This window comes from Camelina sativa, chromosome 17, assembly GCF_030686135.1.
Source record: "Camelina sativa cultivar CO46 ecotype springtype chromosome 17, ASM3068613v1".
NCBI classification, from domain to species: Eukaryota; Viridiplantae; Streptophyta; class Magnoliopsida; order Brassicales; family Brassicaceae; genus Camelina; species Camelina sativa.
Window position 1 is genome coordinate 11,719,024 of NC_141896.1, and position 27,051 is coordinate 11,746,074.

The 27,051-nt window shown below is 40.2% G+C and overlaps 5 protein-coding genes across 6 annotated transcripts; 3 read left to right on the forward strand and 2 right to left on the reverse strand.

The window, feature by feature from the left end:
* The first annotated feature begins 2,973 nt into the window (after positions 1-2,973).
* LOC147923527 (pre-mRNA-splicing factor ATP-dependent RNA helicase DEAH10) lies at positions 2,974-7,250 on the forward strand. The gene is made up of 13 exons (XM_087494957.1): positions 2,974-3,389; positions 3,499-3,548; positions 3,656-3,736; positions 3,833-4,049; positions 4,148-4,565; positions 4,671-4,874; positions 4,980-5,140; positions 5,258-5,443; positions 5,619-5,850; positions 5,940-6,139; positions 6,227-6,361; positions 6,474-6,687; positions 6,865-7,250. The coding sequence occupies exons 1-12, from the start codon at positions 3,328-3,330 to the stop codon at positions 6,655-6,657; spliced, it is 2,130 nt and encodes a 709-aa protein (XP_087351083.1). The 5' UTR covers positions 2,974-3,327; the 3' UTR covers positions 6,658-6,687; positions 6,865-7,250.
* A 166-nt stretch (positions 7,251-7,416) lies between these two features.
* On the forward strand, positions 7,417-9,731 carry LOC147923528 (putative methylesterase 13, chloroplastic). The gene is made up of 5 exons (XM_087494958.1): positions 7,417-8,025; positions 8,257-8,499; positions 8,599-8,742; positions 9,064-9,195; positions 9,287-9,731. Exons 1-5 carry the CDS (start codon positions 7,495-7,497, stop codon positions 9,572-9,574), a joined length of 1,338 nt encoding a protein of 445 aa, XP_087351084.1. The 5' UTR covers positions 7,417-7,494; the 3' UTR covers positions 9,575-9,731.
* Positions 9,673-11,403, forward strand: LOC147923529 (protein SPIRAL1-like 1). Of its 2 annotated transcripts, none has more exons than XM_087494959.1 (3): positions 9,673-10,045; positions 10,570-10,844; positions 11,133-11,403. In XM_087494959.1, exons 2-3 carry the CDS (start codon positions 10,584-10,586, stop codon positions 11,214-11,216), a joined length of 345 nt encoding a protein of 114 aa, XP_087351085.1. In that variant the 5' UTR covers positions 9,673-10,045; positions 10,570-10,583; the 3' UTR covers positions 11,217-11,403. The 2 variants fall into 2 exon arrangements, with proteins under 2 accessions (XP_087351085.1, XP_087351086.1); XM_087494960.1 differs by having other exon boundaries at positions 9,893-10,045; positions 10,558-10,844.
* A 596-nt stretch (positions 11,404-11,999) lies between these two features.
* Positions 12,000-13,137, reverse strand: LOC104756908 (cytochrome b5). The gene is made up of 3 exons (XM_010479564.3): positions 12,897-13,137; positions 12,565-12,631; positions 12,000-12,451 (listed from the first exon to the last, which is right to left on the reverse strand). The coding sequence occupies exons 1-3, from the start codon at positions 13,134-13,136 to the stop codon at positions 12,198-12,200; spliced, it is 561 nt and encodes a 186-aa protein (XP_010477866.2). The 5' UTR covers position 13,137; the 3' UTR covers positions 12,000-12,197.
* An 8,487-nt stretch (positions 13,138-21,624) lies between these two features.
* Positions 21,625-26,598, reverse strand: LOC147923530 (uncharacterized). Its single transcript, XM_087496478.1, has 12 exons — positions 26,494-26,598; positions 25,927-26,433; positions 25,690-25,804; positions 25,252-25,572; positions 24,616-25,101; positions 23,669-24,510; positions 23,498-23,583; positions 23,191-23,409; positions 22,936-23,064; positions 22,422-22,766; positions 22,154-22,269; positions 21,625-22,002 (listed from the first exon to the last, which is right to left on the reverse strand). The coding sequence occupies exons 1-12, from the start codon at positions 26,596-26,598 to the stop codon at positions 21,905-21,907; spliced, it is 3,369 nt and encodes a 1,122-aa protein (XP_087352604.1). The 3' UTR covers positions 21,625-21,904.
* Between the last annotated feature and the right edge of the window lie 453 nt (positions 26,599-27,051).

The following is a 27,051-nucleotide window of genomic DNA, read 5'->3' on the forward strand; positions in this document are numbered from 1 at the left end:
CGAACGCCACAGCGTTTCCTCACCGGGAAGGAAACTTGTTCAAGGTTCAATACTATACGACATGGGAGGACGCAAACGCCACAGAGGCTAGCCTGAGTACGATGAAGGAGCTTTACGAGGTTGCGGAACCGTACGTGTCAAGTAACCCGAGAGAGGCCTTCTTTAATTACAGAGACATCGATATTGGAAGCAATCCAAGTGGCGAGACAGACGTGGATGAGGCTAAGATCTATGGTTACAAGTACTTCTTGGGGAATTTGAAGAGATTGATGCAAGTTAAAGCTAAGTATGATCCTGTTAATTTCTTCAAGAATGAGCAGAGTATTCCTCCTGTACGAGTAATGTAGTAATGTTAACTCTTTCATTAAAAGTAGAATTGGGAGGAAAAAAAAGTATAATTAAGAGGAGAGATACTGGTGAGTATAAAAACAAATAATCCCCTCTCTTCTTTCTCTAAGAAGGTCTATAAGTCAGATTATAACCTTATGTAATCATTATTCTCCCAAATTGAAGAATTTTTTTATTTAAAATTTAAATAATTAACTAATTAAATTATAACTATTAAAATATTATTATATAAACCTTAGTTTTCAAAGTTAGTAATTTATATAATCGCGACATATGTCAATTATATCGATAATATTTCGATATGTGTGAAAAAAAAATATCTAATAATTATAAGAAAATTAAAAATAATAAAAATAAAAAGATTACAATTAATATTTTTGAAAGTATATAGAACCAAAAGTAATCTATTATATCACTAATTCTAATAGGAAAGTTATCTATTAAATTACTAATTTCAACAGGAAAATATGTGCAATTAATAAGGAAAATATTTCCAATTTAATTGCAATTATTATTTATTATAATCATATAGTAAAAATAATGTTATACAGAAAAGTGATTAAAGTATGAAAAGATTTAATGTGTGAAAATTAGTGATTAACATAATGTAAGAAAAATAAGATAATCAAAATAAGAAATCAATGTAATTTTCTTAAGTTTTTCAATCAGTGAATGATTAAATAACGTATTCAATATTAATATGTTATTATATAAACCTTGGTTTTCAAAGTTAGTAACTCATGTCACGACATATCAATTTAACAATTAAAGATTTTATCATGTATTAGACAAAAACTTTGTTTCAACATATTTGTAAATTATAAGAAATTAAAAATTTAAACAATTTAATAAATATGAAAAGATAGTTCATATATGTATATAAAAATAATACTAATTTTAATTTTAAATTTACTAATTCTATAAGAAAAAGAATTGAGAAAATTATACAATTAATTACTATAATACCATAATTAAATAAATTGTACTGTTAATTATTAATCCTAAAAGAAAAATGATTGTAGATACTCACCTTTACATAAACAAATAATTTTCTCATAATAACATCTTTGAATTTTTGATTAATTTATGATATTGTTGGACAAGTAGTAAAACTATTACTTATGAGATTACAAAATATGAAACAAATATATTTAAAATATGAGAATTTGTTAAAAATGCCCCTTTTGATATACCCCTTTTCAAAAATGACCATTTTACCCTTAGATGAAAATTATTTTATTCAATAAAAAGAAAAACAAAATTTTCCCGCCAAAAAATTTCTGACATATTTTCCCGCCAAATTTTTTTCAAAAAAAATTTCCCGCCAAAAATTTTTTTGTCAAAAAACTATTGATAAAAAATTTCAAAAAAAAAAATTTTCCCGCCAAAATTTTTCCCGCCAAAAAAAATTTACAAGGTTTTTAAAAGGTTTTATAAGGTTTCTACCTTATAAAAGCCTTATAAACACCTTGTAAAGGCTTTTACAAGATTTTTTAAAGAGTTTTAAAATGTTTTTTAAACAACTTGTAAACGCTTTTACAAGCTTTTTAAAAGCATTTACAAGGTTTTTAAAAGCGTTTACAATGTGTTTAAAAACCTTTTAAAAACCTTGTAAACGCTTTTAAAAGTTTTTTAAAAGCATTTACAAGGTTTTTAAAAGGTATAAATTTTAATATTTTTGGCGGGAAAATTTTTCGATTTTGGCGGGAAATTTTTTTTTTTTTGGCGGGAAAAAATAATGTTTTCGGGAAAATTTTTCGATTTTGGCGGGAAAAAAAATTTTGGCGGGAAATTTTTTTGGCGGGAAAATATTTTAGATTTTGATGACTGTACATTCTTGCTGTCACTCAAAAAGGGTAATTTGGTCATTTTGTATATAAAGAGGGGTAGTTTTAAAAATGGTCAACATGAAGAGGTATTTTTAAAAAGAGATATGGAAAAAGGGGCATTTTTGAGAATGCCCCTTAAAATATTGTTACTTTTTCAAATTTGAGATAAAATTAGCTTTCAGTTTTTTTTTGATAATTATATTTTATTAATTTTTAGTTTTTATAAAATATTAAGTAAGGTATAAATTTGGTACAAAGCACATTTTTTTGATATGAAAATCATAAATGTTGATTGATTGAGTGCATATAATTAAAATCTAATTATATTATCATGTAATAATATACAAAAAAATTGTATTGCAAGATGGAACGTGTAAACTTTAAATCAAGTTTTAAAAAAATCAAATGAAATAAAAGTAATATTTTAAATACAACTTAAAATTTCAAATATTTTTTTTATATCCGCGTTAATACGCGGGTCTAATCTAGTATAATATAAGAAACTACGAGAGTCTATGTGCATTGCACATGCTCTTAGGATCTCTTTGTTGTATTCATCATTACTCAATAATTTTTTTTATGAAATCATATTTTAACAAAACACTTAATGATAGATAAATCTTATACGTTGTAAGCAATATGACTTTTGGCTTTTGAACCATGACCATTGACCATGGTGCTTTGTGATTGTGAAACCATTTATGTATGAGGATTGATTAATTAACCCTAACCCAAAATAAATAAATATAGCAAATTCAAAACATAATATATACACAAAATCCCAAACCTAAACCCTAAATAACAAATCATAAATATTTTTAGAAAACATGCACTAGCTAGATTCGATCCCAAACATTGTAATAATCCACACACTACAAAAAAAAAAAAAAATCAAAACCATCTTAAACCGGTTCAACCGTCCGGTATCTGAATCGAACCAACCAAATAACCTAATTTTTGTTTCTCCCTGACATAGAGAATCAAACAAGACGCACGAGCGAGAGTAAAGGCCATACACATCGTCTCTTTCAACTTGCTGTTCTAATCAATCGAGCTCGATTTTAATCACTCCTGTTGTTGAATTTCTTGTCCGACTCTGAAATCTCTTCGTATTACTGTGAAGAAACCTCGGTGAATTTTATTTTGGGGGATGCCATCAATGGCGCAAGGAGAACCTCGGAGCTCTGTACAAAACAGCAAACCGAACTTCAGGTTAGTCTCTCTTACTCTATACTATCAACCATAGTGTTCTGATATGATTACCCAGAAAAGAAAATTGAATTTTTTTGCATAATGATTTTGCGATTGAAACTTATCACAGCATGAGGCAAAAAATAGCAGAACATAGAAAGTCTCTTCCTATTGCTTCAGGTGCGTGTTATTACAAACTTGGTTCTGTCTTTCTTTTGCCAAATTTTTGTGCTTTTTTTTTGTTTCATGGCTAACTCTGTTGGTGTGTTTTGTATGTCTTAATCCAGTGGAGAAACGTTTGATTGAGGAGGTTCGAAAGAATGATATTTTGATTATTGTTGGTGAAACCGGTAGTGGGAAAACTACTCGTAAGTTCAATCTCTAGTGTGTTTTTGCTTGGAATATATATAAAGTGAAACACCAAGTATTTTAATTGATCTTTGTTTATATTTCTCGTTATGAAGAATTGCCTCAGTTCCTATACAATGCTGGATTCTGTCGAGAGGGAAAGATGATAGGGATAACACAACCGAGACGTATCGCTGCTGTGACTGTTGCTAAAAGGGTAGCTGAAGAATGTGATGTTCAGTTAGGCCAAAAGGTTGGCTATTCCATTAGGTTTGATGATACTACTTCTAATGTTACTAGGTTGAAATACATGACAGATGGATTGTTGCTGAGGTAAACAAAACCAGAACTTTATTGTAGACTAGTTTTATTATTGGTGATCTCTCTCTGTTCTAACAAACATTAAAAACCTTTTGTCAAAATCTCTGCAGGGAAGCGCTGTTGGATCCTCATCTTTCTAGATATTCAGTTATTATTGTCGATGAAGCTCATGACAGGAGTGTTCATACTGATGTTCTGCTGGCCTTGCTGAAAAAAATACAGCGGGCTCGGTTGAAGCCTGTTGGTGAGAAAACTGAGATTGGTAATATGGCATTACAAGGGCAGACAAAAACAAGGGATGAGAATGGTCCTCAGCAGAATGGTGTATTAAGAGGTTGTCAAGGTAGGAAATTATCTCCGTTGAAGCTGATCATTATGTCTGCTAGTTTGGATGCGCGTGTTTTCTCTGAGTATTACGGTGGTGCCAAAGCTGTTCATGTGCAAGGGCGACAATTTCCTGTTGACATTCTTTACACTGTTCATCCTGAATCTGATTATATAGATGCTGCCTTGGTCACCATATTTCAGGTTATTGATTTTGTGACCTTAATATCTCTCTCCTGCCTCTACCAGCATTTGAGGAATGGAAATTTGTAGTCATAGTAATACTAATTCTGCGTCTAATTATCTTAGATTCATATGGAGGAGAAGCCAGGTGACATACTTGTTTTCCTCACTGGGCAAGATGAAATCGAATCTGTTGAGAGACTTGTCCAAGAAAGACTTCAGCATTTACCTGAAGACAAACGAAAGCTACTGCCAATTCCTATCTTTTCTGCTCTTCCATCAGAGCAGCAAATGAAAGCTTTTGCTGTAGCTCCGCCTGGTTTTCGCAAGGTTAGAGAAGTTTAGCTATCATCTGCTTATTTTGGAGATTTGGTTGTCAGTTGTGTTGTGGTGATAATAAAACCAGTCTGAGTTATTTTTATTTGTACATTTTAGGTGATTTTGGCCACGAATATAGCAGAGACATCAATTACAATTCCTGGAATAAGATACGTTATAGACCCTGGGTTTGTTAAGGCACGAACCTATGATCCAAGGAAAGGCATGGAATCACTTGATGTTGTTCCAGCATCAAAAGCACAGACGCTTCAAAGAAGGTACCTTATTCTATATTCGTTTTTTCTTTCCATTCAAGATGGTTATAGATGGCAAAAGTTGAGTTTTATCTACAATTATATATATGCTTTCTTGTTTATTTTTGGCTTTTACTTTAGTGGACGCGCAGGACGTGAGGTTCCTGGGAAGTGCTTTCGTCTTTATCCGGAGAGGGAATTTGAGAAACTGGAAGACTCAACTAAACCAGAGATCAAGAGATGCAACCTCTCAAATATCATTTTGCAGCTGAAGGCTCTGGGAATTGAGGATATAATTGGATTTGATTTTATAGATAAACCTTCAAGGTATTTCCTTTTGTCGTGTATATTCTCTTATACTGAGAATATCGGTGGTTTGGTTTAATGGTTGCTATAACTAAAGTAGTTTAGGGAAGTGTGACTCTCATAGCTGAAGCATTTATTCTCTAATGGTTTTTCATAAACACTTTGTTGATCTAGATTTTCATCTGATTTTAAACAGTGGTGCGATTGTAAAAGCATTGGCAGAGTTGCACTCGCTTGGTGCCTTGACGGATGATGGTAAACTAGAAGATCCCGCTGGCTACCAAATGTCACGGCTCCCACTGGAACCTATTTACTCCAAAGCTCTAATTTTGGCCAATCAATTCAACTGTCTTGAGGAAATGCTGATCACTGTTGCCGTGCTCACTGTGGAGTCCATATTTTATGATCCGCGTGAGAAGAGAGAAGAGGTGAGCATACCAAAAGACCAGGAGATAGTTTTATTTTCCTTTATATTAATAGTTGATTAAAGCAGCCACTTCTATTCTTTGTTTCGCAGGCAAGAACAGCAAGAAACCACTTCGCTAGCGTTGAAGGGGATCACCTAACTTATCTTAGTGTTTACCGGGAGTCAGATGAGTTCTTGGAAAAGAAAAAAGTAGCCGGCAGTGGAAACAATCTTGATAAAATTATGAAAAAATGGTGTAAGGAGAACTTTGTGAATAGCCGTTCCTTGAAGCATGCTCGTGACATATATAGGTAGGTTATGCCTTCTTTGTAGATAATTACAGTTGATAGTTATGCCTTATGATGAATTATGATAATGACACAAAAGGATTGTTGCAGGCAAATTCGTGAACATGTTGAACAGATGGGGTTTAATGTGTCTTCATGCGGTAATGACATGCTTGAGTTTCGTAGATGTCTTGCTGCATCGTTTTTCCTTAAAGCAGCACAGAGACAATTGGACGGTACATACAGGTAGGTTACCTATGGTGGTTCGTTTAATTTTTGTAACATGTGTAAATACTCCTATTATGCTCTGCTCTTTTCATCTTAACAAAACTTCCATTGTCATCTAATGACTTGATAGGGCTTTGGAAAGTGGTGAGATTGTCCACATCCACCCAACTTCTGTTTTATTCCGTGCGAAACCTGAATGTGTTATATTCGACGAGCTCATGCAAACCAGCAAGAAGTACATCAAGAACCTCACAAGAATTGATCCCTTATGGTTGGCTGAGTTAGCTCCTCATCATTACAAAACAGCAGAGTGAATTTAACTTGTCCCCTTTGCTTATTTCAAGGTAAAACACAACAATATCTCTCATCAGTTTTTGAAATTTTAACATGGCATAGAGAGAAGATTTACATCTTTATTCCTCCGTTCCTAGAGTTTACAAGTTGCAGACCAAAGCATCTGATGAACAAGAAAGCAAAATCCCTGGTTCTTTTTGTAATCATCATTTCTCTGTTTGATGCAGATAAAACTATTTATATTCTGATGGGAGGTCGAACACTGATACCACTGGAGACTGATGCTGAACATTTAAAGGAGATGCGTTCGGTTGAAAGAAGATGACTGTGGCTGAGCTTAGCATTAATTATTAGGAAACAAGAAGCTTAATCTATGTTCATTTATAGAGCTGGAGACACCTAACGTTTCAGGGAAGTAAGGTGTGTTTATTATTGTATCTTGTAATAGATTTATACCTTTTTGGCTTTCGCCTGCACTCGACTCATCTTGAAAAGTCAAAACAATGTGCCCTCCATGTTCCTCCACTATACATCTGTCTCTCCATCTTGGCAACCAAATTTTGTTTACATTTTTTAATCATTTATAATAAAGTATCATCTTATAATGTACAAACATTCCAACTCTGAACACAGTTATTCTCATATATATTCCTCAATACCAGTCAGATTTAGTCAAAGCAATCAATGCTTTGGAGTACTTGTAACCTCAAAGTCCAATGCAGATATCTTTTGTCCCGACGTGAAGGTCTCAACTGTTATCAACAACTAACAGAGGCGAGCACGAACATGGGAACATGTAGTATCTATAAACATCTCTTTTTGTTTTGTGGAGGAACTAACACAGCAAATTCTAGAAAATGGGGAACTCGTTCACATGTATATCTCACGAACAGGAACAACGTCCCAAGAAATCCTCCGGCGGAGGAGGAGGTAACTCCGGGAAATACAAATACGTGCGTCGTCTGTCGTTGATGCCTTCATTTAGAAGACGGACACTACTTCCTTCGCTCTCCTGCTCTGGATCATCATCCACTTCGTCTTCTAAGAAAGGTGGTATCAAAGCGAAGACAAAGAAGATAAGAGAGAGACATCATCAAGACCACCACGGCCATGACAAAGACTCTCATGTAATTCAGGAGCAAACCTTAGCAGCGACTAATCTCCTCTTCAACCAAACCCCTCGTAACAGCAACTCTGTTGTTCCTCCTAGTTTCAGACGCTCCACCTCCGTTGTCTATCCCTCGTCTCAGCCCTCTGGCACCAGCTCAGGACCTGTTTCCGCCGTCCAGACTCCCAAGAAGTCAACCTCGGGATTCGTAAGAAGCTCTAGCTCTAGACAAAGGTCCAGTACCGATCCCATGATCAAGCCTAACCAGCTCGTTGACAAGGCAAGCACTTGGCTCAATAGAAAACTAATGAATTAGCCTAACCATACGTTAAAGATTGTTTCTTTGCATTTATACGATAAAATATGATATTTATTTTCCAAAACTAACTACAACTTAAACAAATTAGTTAGTTAATCGTTAGCCTTTATGTAAACTCAAAGCAAAAACTGGCCATTGAGAAATCACAGCTTATCTATATTGTGACATATGACGTATGTGTATGTCTAACAGGAGCTAAATAAGGTGGAAGCAGACTCAGAGACGAAGCGGTTCGTGTTGGTTCATGGTGGTGGATTCGGGGCTTGGTGTTGGTACAAAACCATAACTCTCTTAGAGAATCATGGTTTCCAAGTCGATGCTATTGACTTGACCGGTTCAGGCGTGAGCTCTATTGATACTAACAACATCACAAGCCTCGCTCACTACTCCAAGCCTCTCCTCCACTTCTTTGAATCCCTCAAACCCACCGAGAAGGTTCATAATTAACCTTATAAATAAACTAGTCATTATTAGTGCAAATGATGAAAATTACAACTGTTGGGTCATGTTTTAAGACATTAACGTTAATAACAGGTGATACTGGTGGGACACGACTTTGGAGGAGCTTGTATGTCCTACGCGATGGAGATGTTTCCTACTAAGATCTCCAAAGCTGTCTTTATCTCTGCTGCTATGTTGGCTAATGGCCAGAGCACTCTTGATCTCTTTAATCAACAGGTACTTTTTAATCAGGAAAATAGCTTAATTTTGGTATATATTTGTGAAAATGACACCCTGAAATTTTTTTATAAAATTGAAAGATATAAATTTGAGATTTAACGTTTTTTTTAATCAAGTAACATTGTCATCGGATAAAATAATCTTGTATTTGTTAAATTATTTTTAAATATTATGCTATTTGCAAAAATGATACTCGATCAAATTTCATATATTTTGCAAAATAAGTATCAAATTAAAATATTAAAAACAATACTGTATATATTATGCTTATAATTCCTTTTTAACTGTATTAATTTGAATTATTTAATTTTTATTCAGCTGGGGTCAAATGATCTGATGCAACAAGCACAGATCTTTCTGTACGCCAACGGCAAAAAGAACCCACCAACTGCCGTTGATTTCGACAGATCTTTGCTTAGAGACTTTCTCTTAAACCAGAGCCCACCAAAGGTAAAATGAAAACCGAACCAATCAATCTTAAACCGGTACAGATCGATTTAATTACTGAACCGAACTTTTTTTGTAACCAATTTAAATATAGGACCTGGCATTGGCCTCGGTAGCCATTAGACCGATCCCATTCGCACCGGTCAGTGAAAAGCTTCACGTGTCGGATAAAAATTATGGTTCAATCCGACGGTTCTACATCAAAACCATGGAGGATTACGCTGTACCGGTTACTCTCCAGGAAGCAATGATCAAATTGAACCCACCGGAACAAGTTTTTCAGCTCAAAGGCTCTGATCACGCACCCTTCTTCTCTCGGCCTCAGTCATTGAACCGAATCCTCGTCGAGATATCTCAAATACCGTTCAAGAAATCATCATAATTTTTTTCAAAAACCGGATACAAGTAAAACCAAAACCGGTTATAGGATTCCCTTTACCTACCTACCTTTATAGAGATTGTTTTTATTTTTTTGAAATTGCTCTGAACAAGTGAGAACGAAACAAAACCCAAATTTGGGACCTTGTTCTTAAATTTCTTATTATTTTGTCATTTATTCACATTTTTTTAACTGTTCAAACATTGGATTAACCAGCAGTAATTTGCCCAAAAAAAATTCAATGGAACGTTATGACAAATAGCGATTAGTAACGTTTCTGTTTTGAAAAATCCGTTTTGGCCTTTTAATTCGGATAGGTGCGAAAATTACGATTTACACCCTCCAAAATATCACATCCTCCTCTCTCTCGTCTCTTAAAATTGGATTTTGCTTTCATATCATCGTCCTCACTAGGCCAGCTCGTCGTTGCTCCATTTCCGATCACCAGATCTGCCGTCAGTGTTAAGCTTTCAGGTGAATTCTATACTCCTTAGCATTTTTCTCTTCTGCACCGATATTTATTTCGTGCGTGTTCTTCTTCTTGTTGTTGTTGTTCTCTGGAATTGCAAAATTGTTTGTCGTGGTGTTTCGAATCTCGGTATCTCTTAGTGTTGTTTCTCATCGAGAAATTGATGTTTTGTGGCTTTATGTTGAGATCTCTGTGATGTGTATTCAGTTGTTGTTGTTGTGGGCGTTGCTTAATCGTTGTATGTTGGCTCTGAAAGAATCAGTCTTATGTTATAGCGTTTAACAGTGTGAGACTCTTTTAGGTTTGGTTTGCAAAATTTAGTGGTTGGTTTGGCTTCTTGAACCAGAGAAGCATGCTTGCGTTTGTTCTTTGATAAAATAATTGAAACAATGAGTGTAAATGTTAGATGAAGATCTTTTGTTTTGTTGCCTAAGTGGTGTGTGATGTGCAATGATTGTTATTAGCAGACCAGAATCTTGTATATACATCAATGTTCTGAATCCAAGGCCTTAATAAGTGTACTTACCAGGAAAAGGAGATCAAATGGGTCGTGGAGTTAGTGCTGGTGGTGGGCAAAGTTCTTTGGGATATCTTTTTGGTACTGGAGAAGAGGCTCCAAAGCCAGCCGTTAGCAATGATCCAGCTCCTCAGTCTGATACTCTGCCTGTGAATGCTGATCCTTCACCTAAACCCGTTGTTGCTCAGCCGGCTAATGTTACCAAGCAAATACCTGCTGGTATCAGTAACTCCTCTACAAACAACTACACTCGAACAGATGGACAGAACACAGGCAACTTCCTTACGGTATTATCTCTTTTTATCGCTGTAAAATTTTGATTTCCTATAGATAAAGTGATTGACATTGTTGTGTTGTGTAATCACTTGGCTATGTCATTTACCAAAAGCAAAACCTTCTCACCCACAAGTAGCAAATATTTTTGCAGAAAAAAAAGCATCCTTGAGTTTTGTTTGCATGATATGAACAAACCACAACTTCACTCAAGTTTTTGAATGAGTTAACATTTAATTATCTAAACATCTATGCATTGGTGAACCGCACAGTTTAACTAAAACAATTTTGGCTTAATGCAGGACCGGCCATCGACCAAGGTACATGCGGCCCCTGGAGGCGGCTCATCTCTGAATTACCTCTTCGGTGGTGGTGGAAGCAATTAACAACTTGTCTTTGTCCCGTCGGAAAATATGTCTCTCATCTTCTTTCTTAACTTTGTAAAAGAAAGGACATGGGAAACTTGGGTCTCCTAATATACATGTGCTTAGCCACTTACTATGTTGGATGGTATTTTTGTTTTCAAATCAGATTTGGGATACTGCTGGCTAAGAAAGGTCTCATCTTTTTCAACCACATTGTTCATTTTCTCGATCTGGTTTTTAGATTAGTGGAAATTTTCGTAGAACTTTCTCACAACAGCATATTTGATCGTATTTGTCAAATATGAAGACAAAGTGAACGCAGACCATAATACCACCACCAGAGCATTATCATCAACAGAAGTCAGAACAAGATTTAACCTATGGGATTCCCTTTTTTTTACTGGTTGGTCTTATAGAACGTGGACGATTTCAGTTCAGAAGCAATAAGCGATACATCAGTTCCTATACTTGCATGAACTTGAGAGGAGATCCATGTACAATGCAAAGCAAAGAAATTCTCCAATGATGTGGCTTTCTCAACTGTAACTTAGGGATAGTGCTACCCAACTTTCAGGAATTGGGGTTCCAATGAAACGGATCATAGCTAAGATATTCTCATGGCTATATCATAGATCCACCAGTGTCTCAGTCACATATACTGAATTGACAAGGAAGATATTTTGGTAGATGGTTATGACCTTTCTAAAATCAAATCGACAGATCCTACATAATATCAGAGGTTCACAATGCTATAGAAGTATATAATGTCGACTTTGTGAGGCAGACTTGTTATAAGGAGATTGATACCAGCAAACCAAACCATCATCCATTAATCATATCATTAAATGTGTATCGAAACATGATCCAAACTAAAAAGTCTGATGAGAGTGAAAAAATAATAATAATGATCTATCATCATATCTGTGATACAAAAATCTATAATGGGGGAGTTCTCGTGTAAAGTTGAATCCCCAGTAACTCAAAACAAGAAAGAGAGACTACTTATCTCTTGCGAGAGAGCAAGACGCGAACCGCAACAGAGATGGTGATAATGGAGACAGGAACAAGCCAATACTGCATTGTGAAATCAACAAGCTTCTGAACAGAGTCTGTTGGCTGTTCTTTCTTGTAGATCTTAAGCTCTGGCATTTCAGGTACAGAAGACTCGTCTAACTCGCCAATAAAATACTTCTCCATGAGTTCCCTAGCATCTTTGCTGTGCCCTGCATCTTCAAATTCATCCGTTGCATCTTTCCCTTCAACAACAACAACAACATCACATTTTACTTATTACATTAGAGACAACAAACAGATCAGTCATAAGCAAAGATGGTGAAAAAAAGAAGAAGAAGAAGAAGAAGAAGCTTACCGGTGACAGCAAGAAGCACATCATCTCCTCCAGGATGATCATCCATATACGAGGATACATCATAGACCTGTAAGTGTTCATCAATGTTTCCCAAAATTGAGTAAGTCAACACATTATCAACAAAAGAAGAAGAAGAAGATTCTGATTTGCTCAATCTAACTAACATATATTACAGCAATTTATAAGAATCTAGAGTCAACAAGAGATAGATATGGTTTCCGAAAGTGAAGAACCCTCTCAAGATCTTCTCCAACACACATGTACCCTTATGAATAGGGATTGAAGAGAAATTAGAAGAAAGAAACAGTTGAGAAAAAAAAAAAAGAGTAGACCTTGCCGTCGATGACGATCCAGCAATCATCTTGCTTGTTGTGAGTTGCGGTTTCTTCCATGGAGTAAAGCTTTGTGAGAGTCGGCATCTTCTTCTGCAACAGAGTAGCAATCAAAAAGGTCTTTGATTTTTCTGCGGGGGTTTTTAGATTTTGTCGACCACGCAAGTATTGAAGAAACACAAGGGAAGAGAGAACGATAACAACAACCCTACCCACCAACACCAACGTCGTCGTTTCCATTTTTTTTTCTTTTTTTTGTAGATAATTTCTTCTTTTTTTTAACTTCATTTTTTTTTTTTTTTTGTAAATTTACCTCCTTAAATCTACACAATTAATAAATCGCATTATCTAGGACTCGAACCCCAAACCTCCTAGTGTAGAAGGATTAATGAACCCTAGGCCAACCACTGGGCCAAAGGGCTTCCACAACTTCATTTTCTTTTGTCTTTGTTTTTAATTTTTTATTATATATTTTAGCAAAAATGGCTTAAGAGTTAAGACTAGATAGAATTCACTGAAGTTACAACAAATCTAGCAGAGGGAGGGAGAGTTAGATATTGTAACTCCCGCGAACCAATTTGTGTATTTTTGGTGTGGGTGTCGATCGACACCCTTGGTGGCATCGATCGACACCATGTTTTTCCGGTTTGGTCGGGTTTGATTTAATTGCCGAATTGGTTCGGTTTGGTTTGATTTAAAACCCTAATCGTGTGTTAAGTGTCTGGGACGAAAGAAGGGTTTCAGAAAGTCTCATTTGTCGCCGTTGAGTGAAAAGAAAGAGAGAAAAGAGAGGAAAACGTTTCTGGGATTTTCTGGGCTTGTTCTTGGAGTTTTTGGAGAGATCTGAAGCTGTAGGAGGGTTATTTGTTGCTGGAAACGAAGGGGGAGCTTCTGGAGGTGTTGTTTTCCACGTTTCTCAATCCAATCTTCCTGTTCTTGAGGTGAGTGCTTGACCATGGTTGATCTAAGCATGAGATCTCTCTTGTTTTGTGTGTTTCTTTGCTGTTTGTGTTGTTTTGTTGCTTGGGTTCGTTGCTTTTGTGATTCCCAGTGATTTCCGAGTCGTTTGGTTGAGTTTGAAATGGATTTGAGATGATTTGGGAGGAGAGTTCGACTTTCGGATTCGCGCAGATCGTGATTGCAGAGGAGGCATCAATCGACACCATTCTGAGGGGCATCGGTCGACACTGTTTGGCATCGGTCGACACCTTTGTTGTAGCATCGATCGACATCGTTTGGCATCGGTCGACACTAGTCTTATCCGAGACTTGTTTTCCTGGTTCGATGTATTGTTGTGTGTTGTTTGTTTTGCTTAAACTTGAGGGTCTCATTTGCTTGTGTGTATAACCTAGTAGATGGGAGGATGGCCTCACTAAGTATTTATGATAATACTTACGCATCTCAATTGTTGTTTGTGGTGTGCAGGTAAAGGAAAAGTGTGATCGTGGAATCAAAGGCGATGAGGGGGAGGATGTTCTAGAGGCTTGATTGATTGTGTTCTAGCTGTTGTTAGGTTGCTAGATTAAGTCAGTGGAACATTGTAGGATGTTAGCTTTTGGTTATTTCTTTATTTGGATTATGTTGCTATTGAGTATTGGGTTATTAAAGTTGGAATTCTATTGGATTGAATGGAAACTGTTTTATTTGGTTATCCGTGGTTATTGGTTGATGTTAGGATGTTAGTGGGTATGGGACCACTAGTAAATTAAGGTATTAAAAAAAAAAAAAAAACGGAAAGGGTTGTTTCATTTTGGTATCAGAGCCCTTACGGTTCTAGGTCTAGGGTTCATTGTGCTTTTGCTGTTGATGTTTAGGATTACATGCTATAATTGATTGTGTGATTGGCAATTGTGTGTGGCATGAAGTCCTAGAACATCCTCTTCGAGCCTGATTGTGATTCCACGGTAAGTTGTGTTTTTGTGTATTAGAATTATTGTTTGCTTAGCCTTCTGTTCTTGGATGATACAGATGGTTAGAGGTGAGGATGCTGTTGGTCGCGGTCGTGGTCGTGGGCGTGGTCGTGGTCGTGGTCGGGGACGAGGTCAGGTTCCTGAGGCCAGTGTGAGTGTGACCCAGAGCATGGCCAGCGAGGAGGTGGCGGAGTCACAGGTTCATCCTAGTGTGTCTGGAGACCAGACTGGTTTGTGTGACGGCAGGGCGGATGGGCCCGGTGTCGGTCACGGTGTTGCCCCGGGTGTGAGGGTTGCAGCTGCGGGTGCTCCGGGCAGGGAGGATGTCTTGATGGACTTGCTAGCTCAGGTAGCTCAGGCTTTGCAGCGATTTCCAGCAGTTGTGCCGCCAGTGGTTGGTGGGCAGGATCCAGTAGTGCCGCCAGTGGTTGGTGGGCAGGATCCAGTAGTGCCGCCAGTGGGTGGTGGACAGGTTCCAGTGGTGCAGCCTGCAGCGGGTTTGCAGGCAGGTGTGCAGCCGGGGGCCGAGGTAGTGGATGCTCAGTATGTGCGGATGATGGAGCAGCTGCGGCATGTGGGAGCAGGGTATTTCTCAGGAGGTACCGATCCGAGTGTAGCGGATGAGTGGAGAGAGCGGATGGAGGATATTTTCCTTTCGCTTAGGTGTCCCGACCGGTACAGGGTGGATCTGGCAGTGTTTTACTTGTCAGGAGATGCTCGTGTGTGGTGGAGGTCGGTGACAGCACGGAGGGTGCAGAGGGGTATGTCTTGGGGAGATTTTGTGGGGGAGTTTAACTCCAAGTATTTTCCTCAGGAGGCTCTTGATCGTATGGAGGCACGGTTCTTGGGTCTGACTCAGGGGAACCGTACAGTGCGGGAGCTGGATGCAGAGTTCAGTCGGCTTGTGGGGTATGCAGGCAGGGCATGGGAGCCAGAGGCGGCTCAGGTGCGGAGGTTTTTGTTGGCTCTACGGGATGATTTGAGGACTCGGTGCAGAGTGAGGAGCTATGCTACGAGAGCAGAGCTGGTTGAGGTTGCAGCTGGGATAGAGGATGACTTGAGGTCACAGGTGGTTGTGGTCAGTTCTTCGGTGTAGCCACAGCAGTCTCAGCCGCTTTCTATTCCTAGCAAGGGCGGCAAGCCTGCGCAGGGGCAGAAGAGGAAGTTCGATGCTATGCAGAGATCGAGGCACGGGGGTGCGAAGTGCTTTGGGTGTGGTAGTAGGGACCACAAGGTGTCTAGCTGTCCACAGAGAGGTGAGCAGCGGGCAGTGACAGAGCAGCGGGCGGTGACGGAGCCGCGGACAGATACTCGGGTGTGTTACTACTGCAGAGAGACGGGGCATATCAAGCCTCGTTGTCCCAAGTTGCAGCAGAGGGCGGTAGCGGTGTTGCAGGCTGGAGCTCAGCCAGGGGTGCAGCAGGGTGTGCAGCACGGTGTGCAGCCGGTGGGTTGGATTGAGCCGACGACTCAGGTGTATTCGACTCAGGAGCCCGGTGGCACTAGTGCAGGAGCGATCACAGGTATAACCTCTGAGATTCGAACTTAGTCAATTCAATAGTTCAGATTATATTTGTTTTTGTTTGTGGTCAAGTGTTAGGTTCTCAACACATGAGGTTTGTGTAGGGACCTTGTTGGTGGGCGGGTTTAAGTCCCATGTTATGTTTGATTCTGGAGCTTCTCATAGCTTCATTACTCCGGAGTGTGCCGTGAGTGCGGGGATCAGAGGGGATTCTGGAGAGCGTTCAGGAGTTGTCAGAGTTGCTGGAGGCAAGTTTCTGAGGGTTATTGGTCGAGCTGGAGGAGTTGATATTCAGATCGCAGGAGAGTCGTGGCCAGCGGATTTGCTTATCAGTCCAGTGGAGTTGTATGACGTCATTCTTGGTATGGATTGGTTGCATCGGTATAAGGTGCATTTGGATTGCTATCGGGGTAGAGTGGAGTTTGAGCGTCCAGGAGGGAAGTTGGTTTTTCAGGGTATTAGACCGACTTCGGGGAGTCTCGTGATCTCAGCCGTTCAGGCAGGGAAGATGATCGAGAAGGGCCGTGAGGCCTATCTGGTTACTATATCTATGCCAGAGTCAGTGGGGAAGTCTACGGTTAGCGGTATTCCGGTTGTGGAGGACTTTGAGGATGTGTTCCAGTCATTGCAGGGATTACCACCATCTCGGTCGGATCCTTTTACCATTGAGCTGGAACCGGGGACGATGCCGTTATCCAAGGCTCCTTACAGGATGGCTCCAGCAGAGATGGCAGAGCTGAAGAAGCAGCTGGAGGATTTGTTGGGCAAGGGTTTTATCCGTCCTAGTTGTTCACCGTGGGGAGCTCCGGTGTTGTTTGTTAAGAAGAAGGATGGGAGTTTTCGGTTGTGTATTGACTACCGGGGTTTGAACCGAGTTACTGTGAAGAACAAGTACCCTCTCCCGAGGATTGATGAGTTGTTGGATCAGTTGAGGGGTGCTACTTGGTTCTCCAAGGTCGACTTGGCTTCAGGTTATCATCAGATCCCTATTCATGAGGCAGATGTGAGGAAGACAGCCTTCAGGACGAGATATGGGCACTATGAGTTTGTGGTGATGCCGTTTGGGTTGACAAACGCGCCAGCTGCGTTTATGAGATTGATGAACAGCGTGTTCCAGAAGTTTCTGGACGTGTCAGTCATCATTTTCATCGACGACATCCTGGTATATTCTAAGAGTCCTGAGGAGCATGCAGTACATCTGAGAGCAGTGTTGGAGAAGCTGCGGGAGCAGAAGTTGTTTGCTAAGCTGAGTAAGTGCAGTTTCTGGCAGCGTGAGATGGGGTTCTTGGGTCATATTGTTTCAGCTGAGGGAGTTTCAGTGGATCCAGAGAAGATTCAGTCCATCAGGGAGTGGCCGAGGCCGCAGAGTGCCACTGAGATTCGGAGTTTCCTGGGGTTAGCAGGTTACTACAGGAGGTTTGTTCGGGGTTTTGCGAGTATGGCTCAGCCGATGACTAAGCTTACAGGGAAGGATGTCCCATTTGTGTGGTCACCAGAGTGTGAGGCAAGTTTTGCAAGTCTCAAGCAGATGTTGACTACCACGCCGGTGTTAGCATTGCCTGAGCAGGACGAGCCTTATGTTGTGTATACAGATGCTTCTAGAGTGGGGTTGGGTTGTGTACTTATGCAGCAGGGGAAGGTTATAGCTTATGTTTCGCGGCAGTTGCGGAAGCATGAAGCTAATTATCATACTCATGATTTGGAGATGACAGCAGTGATCTTTGCTCTTAAGATTTGGAGATCCTATCTGTATGGTGGGAAGGTACAGGTATTTACAGATCACAAGAGTCTGAAGTACATTTTTACTCAGCCTGAGCTGAATTTGAGGCAGAGGCGTTGGATGGAGTTAGTAGCGGATTATGATTTGGACATAGCTTACCATCCTGGTAAAGCTAATCTGGTTGCAGATGCCTTGAGTCGGAAGCGGGTGGCTTCGGCTCAGGAGCAGGATATGGAGGTGTTGGTAGGTGAGATTAGTGCATTGAGTTTGTGTGCTATCTCACAGGAACCTTTGGGTTTGGAGGCAGTTGATAGAGCAGATTTGTTGAGCAGAGTGAGGTTAGCTCAAGAGAGTGATGAGGGGCTGGTGAATGCCTCTAAGGCTGCGGGTGCAGAGTATCAGGTTTCTGCCAATGGTACTATCCTTGTGCATGGTCGGATCTGTGTGCCCAAGGGTGAGGATTTGAGGCAGGAGATACTGAGAGAGGCTCATTCGAGCAAGTTCTATATTCATCCAGGAGCGACCAAGATGTACCGTGACCTCAAGCGGTACTATCACTGGGTCGGGATGAAGAAGGACGTAGCTGATTGGGTGGCGAAGTGTGATACTTGCCAGCTGGTGAAGGCGGAGCATCAGGTTCCTGGTGGTTTGTTACAGAGTTTACCCATTCCAGAGTGGAAGTGGGATTTGATCATGATGGACTTCGTGGTAGGTTTACCTGTGTCGAGGACGTTTGATGCTATTTGGGTCATTGTGGACCGTTTGACTAAGTCCGCGCATTTTCTGGCCATCAAGAAAACTGATGGAGCAGCGGTTTTGGCCAAGAAGTACGTGAGGGAAATAGTCAGATTGCACGGGGTGCCTGCTAGTATTGTGTCTGATAGAGATTCCAAGTTCACTTCAGTGTTCTGGAAGGCATTTCAGGCGGAGATGGGCACGAAGGTGCATATGAGTACAGCCTACCGTCCTCAGACGGACGGTCAGTCAGAGAGGACGATCCAGATTTTGGAGGATTTATTGAGGATGTGTGTGCTGGATTGGGGTGGTCATTGGGCAGATCACTTGAGTTTGGTGGAGTTTGCTTATAACAACAGCTACCAGGCTAGTATTGGGATGACTCCTTATGAGGCCTTGTATGGGAGGCCGTGTCGTACACCATTATGTTGGACTCAGGTGGGGGAGAGGAGCATATTTGGTGCAGATTTTGTTCAGGAGACCTCGGAGAAGATTCGGGTTTTGAGGCTGAACATGAAGGAGGCTCAGGATCGGCAGAAGAGTTATGCTGATAAGAGGAGAAAGGATCTTGAGTTTCAGGTTGGTGATAGAGTGTACCTCAAGATGGCCATGTTGCGGGGTCCGAACAGGTCATTGACAGAGACTAAGTTGAGTCCGAGGTACATGGGACCGTTCAGAGTGGTTGAGCGGGTGGGACCAGTGGCATACCGGCTGGAGTTGCCTGAGGTTATGCGTGCGTTCCACAAGGTATTTCATGTGTCGGTGCTGAGGAAGTGTCTTCACGAGGGTGATCAGTTGTTGGCTAAGATTCCTGAGGATCTTCAGCCTAACATGACTTTAGAGGCGAGACCAGTGAGGGTGCTAGAGAGGAGAGTCAAGGAACTTCGGAAGAAGAAGATTCCTTTGATGAGAGTCCTGTGGGACTGTGACGGAGTAGAGGAGCAGACTTGGGAGCCCGAGGCGAGGATGAAGGCAAGGTTTAAGAAGTGGTTTGAGAAGCAGACCGCGACTTGAGCTTGTCTAGCCGGGTCCGAGTTGTAGTCCGTGGCTGGAGCGGGTACGGAGTATTCCTGCCCATCTCTCTTGATATTTGGTCGCTTTGGGGTGGTTGGTTGTGCGACTAAGTATGTGAGGCTCCCTGGATACCGTAGCTGTGAGCCGCGGCTCGGCAGTGAGCCGGTATGTCTCGAGGGTTGCAACCCGAGAGCGGGGGGAGTGGGCGCGTGAGACTCCCTGGATACCGTAGCTGTAGGCTGTGGCCTGGCAGTGAGTCGGTATGACTCGAAGGTTGCGACCTGAGAGCGGGGGGAGTGTGTGTGTGTCTGAGTGACTTCCTGGATGCCGTAGCTTAAGGCGGTTGGCCTGATAGCGAGCCGGCATGATTCGATGGTTGCGACCACGGACGGGGGAAGCACTGAGTTGTGAGCAAATAGTGTTTAGGATGCGAGTATATTGGCTAGAGGGAGACCTCGAGGGTCAGTCAGAGGTGTGCGGGCTGTTGCGACAGTGGCACGGGAAACCTTGGCTGACGGTGTTTAGTCCGGTCTGGGGACGTGCGGGCCGTGCAGACGGTGGCACGGAGGTCCTTGGCAGATGGACGGTATTGCGGGATTCGGGGACGAATCCATATTGGTGGGGGAGAATTGTAACGCCCGCGAACCAATTTTTGTATTTTTGGTGTGGGTGTCGATCGACACCCTTGGTGGCATCGATCGACACCATGTTTTTCCGGTTTGGTCGGGTTTGATTTAATTGCCGAATTGGTTCGGTTTGGTTTGATTTAAAACCCTAATCGTGTGTTAAGTGTCTGGGACGAAAGAAGGGTTTCAGAAAGTCTCATTTGTCGCCGTTGAGTGAAAAGAAAGAGAGAAAAGAGAGGAAAACGTTTCTGGGATTTTCTGGGCTTGTTCTTGGAGTTTTTGGAGAGATCTGAAGCTGTAAGAGGGTTATCTGTTGCTGGAAACGAAGGGGGAGCTTCTGGAGGTGTTGTTTTCCACGTTTCTCAATCCAATCTTCCTGTTCTTGAGGTGAGTGCTTGACCATGGTTGATCTAAGCATGAGATCTCTCTTGTTTTGTGTGTTTCTTTGCTGTTTGTGTTGTTTTGTTGCTTGGGTTCGTTGCTTTTGTGATTCCCAGTGATTTCCGAGTCGTTTGGTTGAGTTTGAAATGGATTCGAGATGATTTGGGAGGAGAGTTCAACTTTCGGATTCGCGCAGATCGTGATTGCAGAGGAGGCATCGATCGACACTCAAGAGCATCGGTCGACACCATTCTGAGGGGCATCGGTCGACACTGTTTGGCATCGGTCGACACCTTTGTTGTAGCATCGATCGACATCGTTTGGCATCGGTCGACACTAGTCTTATCCGAGACTTGTTTTCCTGGTTCGATGTATTGTTGTGTGTTGTTTGTTTTGCTTAAACTTGAGGGTCTCATTTGCTTGTGTGTATAACCTAGTAGATGGGAGGATGGCCTCACTAAGTATTTATGATAATACTTACGCATCTCAATTGTTGTTTGTGGTGTGCAGGTAATGGAATCAAAGGCGATGAGGGGGAGGATGTTCTAGAGGCTTGATTGATTGTGTTCTAGCTGTTGTTAGGTTGCTAGATTAAGTCAGTGGAACATTGTAGGATGTTAGCTTTTGGTTATTTCTTTATTTGGATTATGTTGCTATTGAGTATTGGGTTATTAAAGTTGGAATTCTATTGGATTGAATGGAAACTGTTTTATTTGGTTATCCCTGGTTATTGGTTGATGTTAGGATGTTAGTGGGTATGGGACCACTAGTAAATTAAGGTATTAAAAAAAAAAAAAAACGGAAAGAGTTGTTTCAGATATATATAAGATTCAACTATATAAGATTCAACTAGATATAATATAGGAAACTGAGAAACGTTACCTATATACATAAGATTCCCTTATTTATATCATCATCTATCATATATACTTCTTTCTTACATTTTCAACTAGATAATAACTCCTCAACTTGTATTTAAAAGTTATGCGGTAAAATTTACGAGCATAAAAAAACTTGTAATTGTATTTGTACCCAATCAAAGCCAATTTGGCAAAAACCCTCTTTAGATGTTAACTGGGTTTGCCCTCCTTGATTTGAGTTTACTTTTCCGGATTGCAATAAACCAGAAGCTGACCATCTTCACTTGCTATGCATATATTTTTTGAATCATCTGTACTTATGCATGAAACTCTTTGACCTGAACAAATTCCATGTAACAATTAATAACTTTTGAGGATTGGCTTCACATATCTGCTTAAACGAACTTAATATAAGGGGAGATGCTTTGTTTCCGGAAACATATATATATATATATATATATATATTTACGACTTTCAATCAATGTTTACCTTTGAAATCATGGAGAAAGCCAAGTTTAGCACCGGTGGACAAGTCCCACAAATACACAAGTCCATCAAGGGTGCCTGCTACTCCATGACCTGATACTGTGCCCACTGCACTAGCCCTGTTTTCCATAGCCAATGAACCACGGATTTAGAAATGTTAGTATTTCATACACCTTACTTCTCATATGTCCTCAAATCAAAACTACTTCTCTAAGGATATGGAGAAACCAGATGAGCATAACAAGAAAATAGAATAGATGTGTGATGATACCTTGGATCCAATTGACTTCCCAATATGACTTGGTCTTTTACAAGCAGAGCCACTCTCCAACATCTAGCTGGACTTTCTACACCATCACATTTAGGGTTTGAGTCAAGATCAGTAGAGACTAAAAGCCAGATGGCAGTGTCTTTGACTTCAGCTGGAACCAATGTTTTGTTGTCGATCCCTTTTGAGAACCATAATTTTGTTGCAGCTAAAATCATGTCAATGTGATCCTCCATTGTAGAATGACTATATATAGGATGCCACGCAAACAAGCTGCTCGGTATGAACTCAAAGATCATTTTGCTGGGAGATACAAATCTTGATACTAGACTTCGCTTTGAAATATCCCTAGGTCGAGAATAGAAAAAATTAGCAGGCAAGCAATCATGGGAAAATGAAGCAAAGAGAAAGCAAGTTTGGTTGATCCTCAGCATTCCTAGCAGATATAACGTTCTGTAATTTAACTCAGAGATAGGTAGAGAAAAAAAAATTCAAAGATAGAGAGGGAACAAAATACCATATTGTAAATTCTCCGATACCATTATGCCCGATAACGAGATGAGGACATTTTGGGATCTTCTTCAGTTCCACGATGCATGAAGATATGCAAGGATTTGCAAGTGTAACGAATTCTTCAGCCGGACCTCTACAATTTCAGGAGAAGTGAACATTAGCAGAAAGTTCAACAATGATGATCCAGCCTGCAGCTCCACACAAAAGAAGGATCTGACAACTATTTTAAGATTAGAACAATGAATTCTTTTGAGAGAACCTCCAATGAGAGTTCATGTCCCAGACAATAAGGTTTCCACTTTTAACAGCTACAATGAGATAGTTAGGATCGCACACCACCACGCACTGCACACTGTCATCTGCTTGAAGTTTTGTCACAAGAGAAACATGACCAGTTTTCACCTGGACAATCCTCACTGCATTCTCCTCAAAGCAGGCTGTTGTACAAGTCAAACACGAGCAATCAATATCTCTCTTCCTGTAAAACGAAAAAGAGTAATCCCTTAGCTGATATCTTTAGTCTATATTTTTCTGTACCGTATAAAACAGTAAAAAGAAGTCCAAACCTGCAATAAGGTGTTTTGATGTTGCCAGTAAAAACAAGATGCTCCCCGTCTGGGGTGAAGTGAAAATAAGATCTTTCGAGTGTTCTCTGAGAAAATATAACAACTATCAGATAGCTAGAGAGGAAAAACAGGTATAACATAAGAAACGAAGAAAAAGTTAAATGAATTTACATTTCCACCAGACTTGTCATCCACAATGGGGAGTTTGACAGAAGTGTGACCAATGACAGAGGGGAATCCTTTGCTTGGTGCTTTAGCTGATATCTTGTACATAAACAGGGTACTAACTCTATCCTCTGTAGCAAAGCTGAACACGCAAATATAGATTTCATTTCCAACAGACTTGAGTAATACTGATGAAACAGGCATGGGATGAAAGTAGCAGCCAAGCAGCTCAGCAGTTTTCTCCATCTCATTGTTGATCTTTACATCCCTGTTCAGCTTTAAATTTGGACTAGCTGGAGATTCCAGTACAGACGTGCTTTTCTCGCTAGTATTTTCCTTATACTGAGAATTTGTAAAAGGTGGTTCAGAAACTTGGATGCCGCATGCCTCACCAGTATTGGCTTGGAAATCCTCAACTTTTGAAGCTGGGAATGAGGATGGTGATATACTTCCATTTCCAAAAGCATGAGCTGACCTCATATCTTGTTGTAACGCCTCATTGCGTTTTACACTGAGTAATGTATTGTTATCCACCTTCACCAATTCGGGTCCCTGGTATTTTTCTGTTACATGACCGCTTTCATTTCCCCGTGGATTTGTTCTATTTGATTCGGAGTTGGTAGACAAGGTCGGCTGAATCTCCAACAAACGTGGAATTTTAACAGGAGACATATTCCTTACGGAGTCATCACCTCCAGTATTTCTGCAACTGTTTTCACTTTCAGAGGATGAATTTCTATTTCTTTTCTGTTGATTGATCGAGACTCTTTTCCTGCTATACACCTTATGTTTTTCTTTTTTGACAGAACCAACTTCAGTAGGGGTTGTGCCAACCACGAAACCAGTACCTGCAAGCAATTAGACTCATGCTTATAGTACACAGTAGACGGATACAGTCATGCAAAGCTTATGGGTGGACGCAAATTGTGCTATTGATAGATTTAGCGTACTACCTTCAGTAGAACAACAAACTGTACTCTTTGGTTCCTTGTTTTCAGAGTAGTGTTCTGTCTGTAACAAGTTTCCATCTTCTGCAGAGAGTTCCTTCGATTCTTGGGATAAAATCATGTTGGATGAACTGTTGCATTGTGGTATTGACATGGACTTCTTCAAATATTGGTCTTGAATATTCTCATCCACAATAGTACTAACATCATGTGAAGATGGGCCTATGATCTCAGTGGTCGTCAAAGCAGAAACCGATAGATCATTTACTATTGCAACATGTTCTTCGGCTACGGGGATTTTAGGAAGGTCTGCTGGATAAGCTTCCTTGGAAGAAGAGATAATATGACCACTCCTAGGACCATCCAAGTGAGGCTCATCAAAACTGTCAGGGGCAATGGCTACATTACTTGCAAAATCCTGATCGGGATCTGGAGCAGCAACTTGCATATTCTCATCATCTTCACTAGGTTTTCTTATCGACAGTGACACAACTGCAAATTTTGAAGACTATGGAATAAGAGAATACTTCATGAATTACTGCTTTTGTGGAAAAAAATACTGCAATCTGAAAATCTAAAACAGAGTATAATTCAAGCCTTTCCTAAGGGTTAACTATGTAAAGGATATGTAAATTAGTATACCAGTTCCTGACGCATCATCAAGTTGGCTCGTTTTGCAGTTGTCTGACATGTAATTTTTTGGAGGCTTCTTGCATGAGAACTTCTTGAGCAATGGTATTGCTTGAGGAAGTAGAAATGACATCATTGATTTGACAGTATCCTGATCAGCTGAATCAGAATCACTATTTTTAGAAGTCAGAATCAAAGTAGAGTCAGCTAAATCCTCTGCATCTGGTTCAGCTAAAAGCCCTTCACCGACTACCATGTTAGCAAGGGTCAATTCTTCTCTTTGCTCGCAACTTGTATCATCATCATTTTTTGGAGCAGAACTTATGTTGTTATCTGCAAGAATCAGACAAAAAGGAATCCATGAAAAGATGCAGCCATAATGATTACAATCTTCTTACTGCTAGATGTTGACATCTTGGTATTAAACAAGTTAGAATGAAAAGCTAATACCTTGCTGGAAATCAAAACTATCAGGTGCACAAAGACTGGTACCAGTCATATTTTGGCTTTCATGCAGAAAAATATCATCGTTGGGTTTGGTTTCCTTTTCTTGCAGCCCATGAAGCTGCAAAATTTAATACTCTCACTGTTTGAAACAACTTTCCTGGTGAAACAAAGTCTATTACGCTAATATATCAAAAGAAAAAGCTTTCAAGAAAAGCATACTAGAAGTTCTTTATGGATTACCTCTTCAGAAAAATTAGATAATGGCTTTGATTTACAGCTGCCAGGAAGCGGGTCTATTTCTTGAATAGGGGTGACAACTTTCACTGGTGGTGGCTTTTCTGATGGTAGAGATGTATTTTCGTTTGTAGCATGACTAGCATGCAACTGCTCTGGTGGTGCTACTTTCAGGCCAACTGTCTCCACTTCTTCTTTTACTGAGAAGATTGGCCCTGCTGCAGAATTTAAAATCTCGCCACCCGATAATGAGTCTTGGAATCTTTGCTTTTTATGACCATCTTTAACTATTGAATTCTGGTATGTCATTCCAGGTTTCCTGCTTCTTTTCTTTCTAGCCACTGGCATGTCCAGATAATATAATAAATTTGGATTTGCACACATGGCTGGCGTTTCATCATTGGCTCGGATTTGAGAGGCCCTACTGATGGAGCTAGTTTCTAGCATTCCATGGGAATTGGTCACAAGTTCCCGGAGCAACCTCTGAACCAACGGGTTTTTGAAGCCAAAAAACTGTAGCAAACAAAATTGTAGTCATCTTAGACCGCAAAAAAAAAAAATTAACCAGATCACAGTGGTAGGATCAGAATAACTACAAGCCAAGTGATAATGATAGTGACCAACACCTAAGGAAGGCCTGGAAAGCAAAACATTTGAAGAATTCTTAGCTAAAGTCATATGCTCAACTTGTCTGACGGGAATGCAAGGACATGCCAAGTACCACGGCTTTTCCTATATATCAACTTAGAATTGAAAAGTCCAAAATGCAAGGATACCAAAGTAAGCGTGTAATGACAAAAGACAGGCTGTTTTTTTTTTTGTAGCAGACGGCAGTAGAGGCCTCCTTATCAGGAAGGCATGATCACAGCTTATAGATCCCCACATCTTAATTGTATCCTTTTTAATCTATTTGGAAGGGCAATATTTATACTATAATGTTCCAAGACTAAAAAAGAAATGCAGACTAGATAATCGAGCATGTAAAGTTCACAAGCATACATATAGTGATCATGTGGCCAACTATTAATTGTTCTTCAAAAGCTTCGCCAAATCATCTCAAGAACATTACTGGAAAGGCAATGCGCATGTTTAATTTTAAAACATCTATATTATTGTAGATTAGACTTGGTC